At 49.1% G+C, this 12,951-nt stretch overlaps 1 protein-coding gene across 5 annotated transcripts in view; it reads right to left on the bottom strand.

Annotated features, from left to right (window-relative positions):
• wnk3 (WNK lysine deficient protein kinase 3) overlaps window positions 1-12,951 on the bottom strand; it is a 56,521-nt gene that overhangs the window by 28,192 nt on the left and 15,378 nt on the right. For all 5 annotated transcript variants that reach the window (XM_066710131.1, XM_066710129.1, XM_066710130.1 and 2 more), the window contains 5 exons: window positions 2,510-2,682; window positions 2,136-2,356; window positions 1,783-1,940; window positions 851-939; window positions 234-453 (listed from right to left, as the gene is read on the bottom strand). In XM_066710131.1, the coding sequence (XP_066566228.1) occupies window positions 234-453; window positions 851-939; window positions 1,783-1,940; window positions 2,136-2,356; window positions 2,510-2,682 (861 nt within the window). The remainder of the gene's footprint in view (window positions 1-233; window positions 454-850; window positions 940-1,782; window positions 1,941-2,135; window positions 2,357-2,509; window positions 2,683-12,951) is intronic.

Raw genomic sequence — 12,951 nt, forward strand, 5'->3', positions numbered from 1 at the left:
CCTCGACCTCTCTTCTCTATCACCCGTCACCTTCCTATCCCATTTCCTTCCTCCCTCCCTCCCTCTTCCTCTTTGAATCTCGTCTCATTCCTCCATCCAGTGTGTGTGTGGTGACTCCGCTCCCTCTGCCCCCTCGCCTCTCTTTCTCTATTCCTCTCTCTCTTTTACCCTTTCTCTCTGCCACTGCCAAGTTTGGTGTACAGCTGGTCTCGCACCCTCCCTCTCTCCCTCACCATCTCCATGGCCACCTCCTCGGCGAGGTCGTTGTCCAGGTCGTAGCTGAACTCGATGGCCTCGTTGTCCTTGTGCTTGCCCTTCAGCCGCTTGGGGTCTTCCACCCAGATGCGCAGGGCCAGTGACTCCTTCAGCCCATCGTCCTCCTCCGCCAGCTCCACCCGCACGCCCGTGTCCTCCCCGAAGAACGCGTGGGCCAGCAGGTCCTTAATGGACAGCCTGTAGAGAGGGCGAGGGAAGGAGGGAGAGGGGCAGAGGGATAGAAAGAGGGGGTGGAGGAGAGGAGAGAGAAGAGATAAATGTATCAGTGAAATATGAGTGTGAATACACTGCTGTGAGCGCTGACCTCACTATATTCTCATACACATTCTTCATAATGATAACAATATTGATAATACAGGGAGAGCGCTGACAGCAGGAGAGAGAGACGTGAGAACACAGGGATTAACACAGAACGGGAGAGGAGGCAGAGTGGAGGGGAGAGGGATGGACAGGAGAGAAGGATGTGGGAGAGGGGAGTTTGGGGATGGAGGGAGAGGGGAATGGGGGAGAGGCGGATGGGGGGATGGAGGGAGAGGGGGATAGGGACAGAGGGGAAATTGGGGAGAGGCCTCACCTCTGGCTCTTGTTCTGCCGGATGCAGCCCTCGATGATCTCCTTTATCTCAGGGTCGCTCACCTTGTCAAAACTGGCCGGCTTGATACCCTGCAGACAGAGAGAGAGAGAGAGAAAAAAAACCTCTAAATTCAAGTTATTTTTTGTGAACTAGAGTCTAATCTGATAACAGCAAACATTGCCTACAGGTGGCACAGATATATTAGTGAATACATATTGAGATATTGAGATACTGCTATTTTGGAACACCAAAGGAGGAGAGACAAGAAAGAAGAGAGAGATGAAGAGATGCTGTCAGAGATACGAAGCAGAGGCAGATCCTGACCCAGTACCGGCTCAGTGACCACAGTCTGGCCATGGAGAAGGGTCGACACAGGCAGAGCGGGCTGCCCAGAGAGGACAGTGTGGTCACTGTGAGACAGTAAAGCTGGACAGAGACGCACTGCAGTAAATACACCCCAATAAGGGAGAGATTTACACGCAGACTCACCCATTCTCTCCCCCGTTACCACAACTGACCTGAGGAATTAAACACTGTCCTAGAGAAGGACACACAGCCCCACTACTGGCACGATATGTAGCGGCCCGTCCCAACCTGAGGGGCCACAGTGAGCTAGGCACAGTGCTGTGCAGGCCAAGCCTGTGGGGCCCCTGGACCCTCAGCTGGTCACTGTGGTTCTGTTCTCCCTGCTGTCATTATTAGTCACTGAAATGTATGATTGATTTATTTGTTATTCAGTTTGATTGTGTGCTCAGTGTAAAACTGCTCTGCCAACACAGCTCCTGAAACAGACACCTTTGAACTGAACAGAACAGAACGGAAGTGCATGGAATGGAATTGAATTGAGAAAGAGATAGCAAGACAGAGACTGGGAGAGGTGAAACAGGCAGACACACAGAGAGACACAGACACACACAGACACAGTGACCCACGCTGGTGACTTTGCGGTAGATCTGCGCGGCATTTTGGCACTCTGAGTATGGGTACTCGGAGGTGGCCATCTCCAGCATGCACATCCCAAAGGCATACACGTCCACCGACTCGTCATAGCGCTCATCGTACATCTCTGGAGCCATGAACTCAGGGGTCCCTGGAGGAGAGAGGAGAGGGAGAGGAGAGAGGAGGAGAGGGGAAGGGAAGGGCAAATGTAAGAGTGGTTGACAACTACTAGAAAAAACAGAACAACAAAACACAACACAGGTAAAGAGATGACAAAGCCGTCAGCAACACAAAGCAACACGAGCAGAAGACACGGCGAACCCGGCAGCCGGACAGACTGGCATACCAATGACACTCTTGGCGAAGGAGGTGCGCATGAGCGTGGCCAAGCCCAGGTCGCCGATCTTCACGGAGCCGGTGGGGCCGGTGATGAAGATGTTGTCGCACTTGAGGTCGCGGTGGATGATGGGGGGGGTGCGCGTGTGCAGGAAGTGCAGCCCCTTCAGGATCTGCCGGCACCAGCTGCGCAGCACCTTGGGCTTCATCACCTTGAAGCGCTTCAGGTACCTGGAAGAGAGACGGCCACACACACAAACACACACAAACACAAAAGCACAGAGAGAGGAGAGGACAACAGTAAAAATCTCAAACCAAAATAATAATCATATAATCTTAGTAACAGTGAGGCATCAGTGAGGCAGCGGGCGGCAGGACACTGACGTTTTGAGCGTGCCCGAGGTCATGAGCTCAGTCACCAGCACGATGCACTTCTTGCCACGCAGCACCGACTCCCAGGAGTCATAGAAGCGCACGATGTTGGGGTGCTGCAGCCCCTTCAGCATCTCCGCCTCCTCCTTGAAGCGCTGCTGCTCCGCCCGCGTCAGCTTCCGGTCCTGAGAGACAGAGGACAGCTCAGTGTCACCTCAGTACACGGGTCACACATCCTGCAATCTTTACATTATAGTTACTGTATCAATTGTTCCCTTTTGCTCTGGTCCTGTAATCCACACAGCACTGCTCCAGTCTGGGCCTATACTGTACTATACTACACTACACTACACTAGAGGTTGTGCGGGTGTGGGGGTGAGGTTCCTACGAGTCTCATTAAGGGTCCAGAGAGGGGCAGTGCTGAGCTGCAGTTGCAGGCCAAGTCTGCCTGCAACACACTGAGACACACAACCTACACTGTCACTTCCCGACCGAGGCATGAAACCTGAAACCCAAAACATGAGACACACACAAGCTGACGAGAGCAGGGGAAGCCCTTTCGGTCTGAGAAAGAAGATAAAGACGAAAGAAGACACCACAAAAAGGCAGTTTGAAAGGAGCTCAGAGACAGGAAACGAAGCTGCATCAGAGTCGTGTGGTTTGAGTTCTTGTGCCCGTCCCAGTGTGGGACTGTGTGTGGGCCTGAGAGACAGAGTGTTGCTGTGGGAGTGGGAGAGAGGATGAGGGGGGGAGGCAGCAAACCAGCAATTTACACCAGGCTGCAAAAATGCCTTTTAATTCAATCGTTTCTCAGTTGCCTGTGTAATTAACCCCCCCACTCACAGATGTTCAATTCTTCTGAATAATAATAATACTGATAATAATAATAATGATGATAATAATACTACAGAGGGGCTTACTGTATTACTCAGCTGGCTGCTTCTGTGTGCTAGTGTACAGAGCAGCTGAGCCCTGCAGTAATTACTGAGCAGCAGGGAAAGAACGACTAATTCACCTGGTGAGACGAGGGGGGGGAGGGAAGAGTTCTGCCAGTGAAGTGAAGCTGCTGCTGCTGCAGTTAACAGGTGCGTCGGGCACCTTTACACCAGAGCTGAGCTCATGGGGGTATAAAGCTGACTGACTGACACCAAACTACAGTGCAGTGTAGTAAAGTGTAGTACAGTGCAGTATTGTGGTACATTGACTACAGTACAGTATCGTGCAGTACAGGGTCTACACTACAGTACAGTGACAGTACGATACAGCACAGCTCAGTTCTACAGTGCAGTCGCATGGTGGGGGGAGGTCAGACAGGCCAGAGCCTGGCACATCTGTCTGGCACATCTGTTCCTGCCATTGTGCAATCCTTCGTTAGCCTCCTTATTAACCATGATTAAAATCTACACTTCACTGCCTGCTCAGCTCCCACAGCAATACACTGCACAGAGTCACAGCCACACACTGCAGAGTCACAGCAAAATACTGCACAGAGTCACAGCTACACACCGCACAGAGTCACGGTCACACACTTAACATAGTCACAGCTACACACAGCACAGAGTCACAGCCACATACTGCACAGAGGCACTGTCACAACACCACACGTAACAGAGTCACAGCCACACACTGTTCATTTGTCTCATCTAGTCCAGTCCAGTGCTGTGCAGTGTAGTCCAGTTTCAGGAACATCACAGGGGCACACAGTGAGTCTGGGGGACTGAGCTAGGGACTGGCCCTACAGCTCTGTGACAGCAGGGCCCCAAGCTGCGGGTCTCCAAGAATGAGCTCCTTTGTGTGTCCGGGGGCTTGGGGGGGGGGTGCAATGTTCAAGATCCAGCTACAAATTCCTCAATAATATTGTGATTAAAGCAATACAGTATTAGTCACTGATGAAAGACCCTTCTGTTCTGTTTTTTTTTGGTAATAAAACAGTTTTTAACCAACTTCTGCAGACAGAGAACTGGACACAAGCCAAGAGGAGATGCTTGAGTATGTATATGTGTGTGTGTGTGTGTGTGTGTGTGTGTGTGTGAGAGAGAGAGAGTGTGTCTGTGTGTGTGTGTGTGTGTGTGTGTGTGTGTCTGTGTGTATCATTTTCAAGGTCACTCTCCTGGTACTGTGGTGTGTTTTGTTTTTGTCTTTGTACTGCAGACACAGAGATACCCAGTGCCCCCACAGTGCTCCTCCAGCACTGCACACGAGAGCTGGATTAATGCAGCCCGTTTCCCAAGCTCAGACCAAAACAACAAAACAGAACAAATTCCTGTCTAGTGTACATGGCCTGCTAGGAAAATAACCCCCGAATATTACCCCAGTCAAATGAGTGTAACACAAAATATTTACACAGGAAAACACCACCACCCCGTCCTCCAACTCAGACACCCAGTCCTGTGTGCAGTGCAGCTCTGTCAGCACAGCCATGGCAACAGAGATCAGTGTCCTTCCTCCCGAATAAATACCATGTCCTGATCAGTGTGTTCAGTATCAGTCAGGGTGTGTGTGAATGTGTGTGTGTGTTCAGTCACTGTGTTTGTATGTGTTATCATTCACTGTGTGTAGGGTTCCCGGTAAGTGAATGTGTGCGTGCGTTGCGTGCCTGTGTCTGTGTGTATGTGTGTGTGTGTGTGCCTGTGTGTGTGTACTGAAAGCTCAGTGCTGCTGTGAATTAATGATGTGAAACCCTAGCCTGTGGAGGAGCTGTAATGCTCGGTCCCTGATGGCGCTCAATTAGATTTTGTTCAATGAGATTTTGCTGTGTTGTTCACTCACTGCTGCCTCCCCAGAGTCACCCGCAGGGGGCAGCCTGCGCCCTCCCCCTCACTGACACAGCCAGCCGGCAGCACTTCACAGCCCTTCACAGCTCTCACTGCCTCCCCTCACCTAATAATACACCACCATCAACCACACACAGACAGAGAGAGACAGAGAATGGGAAACATACTCACAGAGAGAGAGACAGAGAAAGATACTCACACAGAATGAGAGAGGGAAACATTCTCACAAAGAGAGAGTTTATTTTCTGAAATATTGTTTCTTGTACCATTTGGGTAAAGCTCTGGCAATACCAGTACACTGTCGTGATGGCAGTGAGCCCCTAGGAGTCTGCACAGCACTGTGGCAGTTTCTCCCCTCCCTGGTTGTACAGCAGCATGCCTGTGCAGTGCAGGGTGCTGCGTCTCCATGCTCACCTGTCTCCAGGATGCCACTGGGCTGCACTTCACCAGGGTTAACCTACAGCACATAGGGATAGTCATAGGGAAAGGGAGGCGTCTTCTCCTTTGAACTGGAAACATGAGGCTTGTATTGCCCTGAACTCTCTCTCACCCGCCTGCTCTCTCTCTCTCTCTCTCTCTCTCTCTCTCTCTCTCCTGTGTGTGTTGTTTACAGTGAGTGGGGAGTGGGGCTGAGAGTGGTGCAGTGAAGTGCAGGGTCAGCCCCGTCAGCGTCACTGTGAGTCTCCCCCACCAGCCGCCCGCCTGCCTGAGGAGCTTTGTGTTAATGTAATGAGCTCACACTAACGAGATGAAGGAGGCGCTGAGAGAGGGCGTCCCAGGCCCCCCAAGCACCCCCCGACTCCGGAACACACACACACTAAGTAGGGCTCTTAGTCAACGGCTCTCTGAGGCCATCAGGTAAGCAAATTCAACAGCATCAGATACAGGGCCAAGAGAGGCAGCAGACCCTATAGAGTATAAACACTATACAGAACAGACCCTATAGAGAGTAGAAATGCTATACAGAACAGACCCTATAAAGAGTATACACACTATACAGAACAGACCCTATAGAGTAGAAACACTATACAGAACAGACCCTATAAAGAGTATAAACACTATACAGAACAGACCCTATAGAGTAGAAACACTATACAGAACAGACCCTATAAAGAGTATAAACACTATACAGAACAGACCCTATAGAGAGTATAAACACTATACAGAACAGACCCTATAGTATAGAGTATACACAGGCCAAATCCGGACCGCCAGACACTTATGACTGGATTATCATGATTTTATTTATGTGTGTATTGTTATGGAGGTGTGTTGCACTCAGTGCTTGTTATTGTGTGGAACCTAGTAGCATTCCTTCCTGGTTATTAGCCGATAGGGTATGACGTATTAATATGGGATGTCCTATATAGAGCCCGTGATCCAGTTAGTGAGTGAGTTGACTGCTCGTAGATTCCCGGTTCGGGCGTCTCTGTACACGGTCTGGACTAGGGCAAGAGCGTCACTTTGTACTCGTCAAAGCACAGTTATTGTTTTCCTGATTTCTATAAATAAACAGCTAAACTGTGGATCGTTTGTCGTGTGGACATATTTCAACCTCGCCTCCAAAATATAAAAGTGCATCCACACAACCGGGGGGCTCACAGTGCCACAGCTTGTATTCTCCTAGAAACTCTTACATCAGCGGCGGAAACAGCTGATTTCCAATGAAGACGCATATTTCTAGCAGGCGCACAAACCGAGAGTTGTGCATCCTCACCAGTGTCAATTACAGAGACCCACCGAAACAGATCTGTGATTGACAAGCACCAGAAACCGTGTCTAGTTTGCTGCACAATGTCGATTTTGAGATATGTTTTTCGGCTCAGAATCGCGCATTTCAGGTCTGCAATTGTCGAAATGTTCTGGGGGAGGACCCCCACACCCCCAGCCCTGAATTACTCAATCCTCCTTGCCCTAATTTTTCAACACTCATTTTGTGCAATGGACAGTGGGGCAAAGGGGAATGGTGAAGACTATAAACACTATACAGAACAGACCCTATAGAGTAGAAACACTATACAGAACAGACCCTATAGAGAGAATAAACACTATACAGTGTACACTATCCTCACTCCTCTCTGGCTGTTTCCCCTCTGCATTTAAGCAAGCTGCTGTCATCCCACTCCTCAAGAAACCAACCCTTGACTCCCCTTCCTCTCAGAGACTCTCGAGTGGGCGGTCCACCGTCAGCTCTCTGACTTTCTGTGCCAACACTCACTCCTGGATCCTCTGCAATCCAGCTTCCGCACAGCTCACTCCACTGAGACGGCTCTCCTGGCTGTCACTGACTCCCCCAGCTGTGCTCGGGCGGCCTCCCTCTCCTCAGTCCTCATCCTCCTTGATCTCTCTGCAGCATTTGACATCGTCGATCACTCCATCCTCCTCTCCTGCCTCACTGACCTTGGAATCTCTGGGACTGCTCTCACCTGGTTCTCCTCCTACCTCAGTGACATGGCAAGGTTCCTCATCCACCCCCCAACCTCGCCTCACAGGCGTACCCCAAGGCTCCGTCCTGGGCCCCCTCCTGTTCTCTCTCTAAACTCGCACCCTGGGCCCCCTCATCGCATCCCATGGTTTCTCCTACCACTTCTATGCTGATGATGCCCAGATCTTCCTGTCTTTTCCCTCTTCTGACCATTTCACCCCCTCTCGCATCTCTTCCTGCTTGTCTGCTATCTCTGCCTGGATGCTCTTGCACCACCTCAAGCTCAACCTCTCCAAATCTGATCTCCTGTTTCCACCCCCACTCTTCCTCACCTTCTGCTGATCTCTCCATCTCAATCCCCTTGGAATCCACCACACTCTCTCCATCTTCTTCCGCTAAAAATCCAGGAGTCGCCCTCGATCCTGCGCTTTCCTACACCCAGCACATCACCATGCTGACACGCACCTGTAGATTCTTCCTGAGCAACATACGCCGAATCCGTCCCTCCCTCACCAACTACTCGACTCAGCTGCTCGTCCAGTCACTGGTCCTCTCCCGCATGGACTCCTGCAACTCCCTCCTGGCCGGCCTGCCTGCAACTACTACCCGCCACTCCAGCTCATCCAGAACTCTGCGGCTCGTCTGATATTCTCTCTGCCCTGATTCGCACACGCTACTCCACTGCTCCGCTCCCTCCACTGGCTCCCGAAACCGGCACACATTCAGTTCAAGATATTGACCCTCACCTACCGCTGTCTCGACCACACTGCACCAAGATACCTTCAGTCACTCGTCTCTCCATACATCCCCTCCAGACCACTGCTCTCCTCAAGTGCCAGAAGACTAACTCTGCCTCCTCTCCACTCTCCTTCCTCCAGAGGTCCTGGTCCCTAAATGGTGGAACGACCTTCCCACCGAAGTCAAAACAGCAGAGTCCTTGACCTCCTTCCGGTGCTTACTCAAGACATCTTTTCACACAGTACTTGTAATAGTATTCCTTTTAATCCCTGTTAGATAGCACTTCATAGCATTTTATCATGCTTCTTGCATTATTGATTGATTTTCCTCCTTGCTCCCTTTCCCATAACCCTTGACTGTACCTTACATCTGGACGGCACTTAGCTTTACTTTCCAGGATGTATGTCTGAACTTACTGTACTTAACTGTATACATTGGAAGTTGTAAACGTATTATATCTTGAATTGCTTTGTTTATTGTAAATTTTAATTTGTAATGTTTGATGCCTTGTACTTTACTGTATTCTTGCACTTTGTATTGCACTTATGTTGTAAGTCGCCCTGGATAAGGGCGTCTGCCAAGAAATACAAATATTATTATTATTATTAATAATAATATTATACAGAAAAGACCCTATAGAGCAGGTGTTCCCAATGTCTGGTGATGGAGAGCCAATTTCCGGAGGTTGCATGGGATGGGGGGGGGCTGCAGTAGAAAATGAACTACCGATGAAACTAAATATGTCAGAATTAATACCTTTTTCTTATATATTTAATTTATATAACTTTAATTGTTGTTTTATTATTTTCCAACAAATGACATGTGCAATTTGTAATTGAAAGTGTTCAGAAAGTGTCAAAATATAGTAAAGGTTCAGAAAAGCAGTGGTTGATGGTTGTCTTTGGGGGGGCGCACTAAACATCCTCGAGGGCCGCATTTGGCCCCTAAACCCCAGAGAGAATAAACGCTATACAGAACAGACCCTAGTGTGTTGTGTGTGCAGTGCGTGTGTTGTGTATGTGCAGTGCGTGTGTTTTGGGAATGTCTATAAGGCCCTCCATCTTCCCTCTCCCCTCTGATTCTCTTTCTGTCTCTAGTGCTGTTGCGGATCAGAGGCACTGGAGCTCTCTCTCCATAAACACAGCTGACAGCCACTCACTGCGCCAACTTTCCACACACACACACCACTGAGAGGGAACAAAACAGAGGCAGGGACTGATGGAGGAAAAGAGAAAAAGAAAGAGAATAGAAAATAAAAGAGGAGGAACACTTGCAAACTATTCAGTGTTTTCTAAAAGCCCCCAAAGAGAGAGAAGGACACTGACACAGCCACAAACCAACACAGCTACACACACATGCGCACACACTGACACACTCACACACATATTCTCATACTGAAACACTCTCACACACACACACAGTGACACTCTATAAACAGAGACAGGGAGAGAGAGATAATCACTAGTCCAGGCTCAAAGCTTCAAAGGCACTGTAAAAAACTATAACAATAACTATAACTATATTCTACTGCACTGTTACTACAGCCCCCTATTGTAACAGCACTATTCTACTGCACTGTTACTACAGCCCCCTATTGTAACAGCACTATTCTACTGCACTGTTACTACAGCCCCCTACTGTACCAGCACTGCTCTACTGCACTGTTACTACAGCCCCCTATTGTAAAAACACTATTTTACTATACTGTTACTAATCCCAGGTCCCCCCATGTAAACTGGACTTGAAGAAGGAGAAACACATCAACTGATACAGAGACAGTCCTGCAGTGCTGTGAACCTGAACAGTATGTGTGTGTGTGTGTGTGTGTGTGTGTGTGTGTGTGTGTGTGTGTGTGTGTGTTTATGCAGTCTCTGTGATCACAGAGAGAGAAACACACACACACTCTCACACATCGTACAGACTGACTAAGCAGACTGGCCCACTGCTCTTTCCCACTCAGCCAGGCTTCACTAATAACATTAATCTTCCACTATTGTCCCCCTGTCTCCCCGTCTGTCTCTCTGTCCATCTGTGTCACTGTCAGCCTGCCAACTGGCACAGAAACGCCCCTATTACAAAGACTAGCCAAACCGGCAGGGTCTTCATAAAGTCTCCTGCTCCAGGGCTCCCTTTAACTCCCAATATTACCATGACTATTGTTAGGGCTGTGTGTGAAAGGCAGTGTCAAATCATCTCCACAGGGGGCGCCAAACCATGCCGTTCCAGCTCACAGTCCCTCACTGCACTATGTGCATGCAGCTACCGTGTAGGCTTTCTTGTCACCCATGCTGTGTTGATGCAGTCTGCTGAAAGATTTTCCGTCACATGCCTTCGCAGTGCTTTACCACACTAGAGCAATGGGCCCCGTTTATTATACCACAGCAGACTGGGGTCTCAGGCCCTGTTCATTATACCACAGCAGACCCACTGTCACAGCGGTCGGCCCGTTCATACTGCAGATACCCACTGTCCAGTGCCCCAAGGCATCTCACAGCCAGATATTGTCTTCCACAGTCTGCTCTCTACCCTCAGGCAGGCCTGCTCCAGTCTGCAACGTGGCAGAGGCGTCGGCTACTGTGCCCCTCCTGGACACTTCCCCGCAGAGCCTGTGCTCACCCCTCCACTCACACTCCCCATTGACAGTAGCACAGCTTGTTTATTTTGGTTTTATTGTTGGGGGACACACACAGAGAGTCACAGATACAGAGAGAGAGAGAGAGAGAGAGAGAGAGAGAGAGAGATACAGACACAGACACTTACAGAGAGACACAGACAGAGATACTGATAGAGAGAGAGACACACAGAGACAAAGCTACAGAGAGACAGATACAGAGACACTGATGCAGAGAGACACAGCCAGATACAGACGCACACAATTACAGAGAAAGAGAGACAGAGACCGATACACAGAAAGAGAAAGAGAGAGGTACAGATACACACACAAATAAAGAGACACACACACACACACACACACACACACAGGCACTATCCCAGCTGAGTGGTTGTTTAAATCTGCTGAGAGCATGGTTTGTTTTCTCTCTCCCTCCCTCCCACATTTATTTTTTGTTCAACTAAATAGGCTGATTAATTAAACTGACGACAAAATAAAAAAACATTCAGCCACAATGATCCACTTACTGCAAATGAGCTCTTGTATGGGACTGTAGGCGTGTGTGTGTGTGTGTGTGTGTGTGTGGATATGATCCAGATAAAACAATCTAAAAACAACAGTAATTAACACTCAAAATGAACTAGAAACAAATCCACACTGACAAAATTTACAAAGCTGGATTATTTGAATACAAAGGCAAAAAGGCAGTGCAATTTACCACAGGGTGTAGTAATCTACAGGAGGATGGACCCTGAAGGTGCAGTACAGTGCAGTGGGATTTACTGGTCACAACACTTCAGAAGCAGCTGAAATGCTCAGAGGCCGGGAGGTCCCGTGCAGAGCCCAGTGCTTTCATAGCCAGCCTCCGAAATCACAGGTGGCACCATTGGGGAAATCAGTCACATCGCAGTCTGTATCGTGTGTGTTGTGTGTTGAGTGTTAAGTTTTGATTCTTATGAAGGCCCTTAAGTCACCTTGAACCAAGGTTTCAGACAAATGAATACAGAATAACAACAATAAGAATAACTGGAGCTGCAGCAGCCAGCGAGATGAACATAATAAGCAGAAGCTCTCCCAGGATGACGAGGCTTTTTTTTTTTTTTTCTCTATTTGGTGGTGCTTTCTAACTCCCACCCCCCACCGTGCGTCTCTCCCGCTCAGTGGCTGTGAGTGCGCTTTGAATACCAATGAGTCCGAGGGGGCAGGAAGCTCAGCTCTGAGGCCGCGGCGCCCCAGCCCGCGCCTGCACTCCAGGCTGCTCGTATGGTTGGTTTGTTTGTTTGTTTGTTTGTTTGTATGCCAGACTCTGAGCTCCCTGAGGTCTCTTCTCCACATTCTACTTTAGTATCCTGCTAAATACTTTGTTTGTCTAACACTGTGCTCTGTCTCATGTCTGCCCTGTGTCCTCGCTCATGGCATGCTTGCTTGTCTGCTTGTCTGTGAACATCCAGTTGGGCAGTTAACTCAAGGATCCCAGCTGGCGGGTGCTGTGCAAGGTTGTGCTTTGGTTGTATTTTGGGCCTGGGCACAAAATATGATGTCATAGAAATGTTGTGGGAATGTATTATTCTGGTCTCCGGTGCTCTGTGACTGTTGCACAGCAACACTGTTGGCACCTTCTCACAGGCACTGCAATACTCGTGCACCAATGTTCAGTTATATTGCCTGCATGCAGACAGTATGTTTTGTTAAAAGCTTCTTTCCTTGAACCTAAATACTCTTCTCACTCTCTGCATTGTAGCTTGTCATTTATTTATTCTTCCTGTGGAATGTAGTTATATAACTGTCATTTTATCACAGCGCTTCAAAGTTTTTCACAACAGACCCCACGACTCCCCCACAAGTCGTCCAATCTGTGCTGCAACATCACACTGCTCTGTGTCCAGCACTGCTCTGTGTCCGACAT

The sequence above is a fragment of the Amia ocellicauda genome, chromosome 7, assembly GCF_036373705.1.
Source record: "Amia ocellicauda isolate fAmiCal2 chromosome 7, fAmiCal2.hap1, whole genome shotgun sequence".
NCBI lineage: Eukaryota > Metazoa > Chordata > Actinopteri > Amiiformes > Amiidae > Amia > Amia ocellicauda.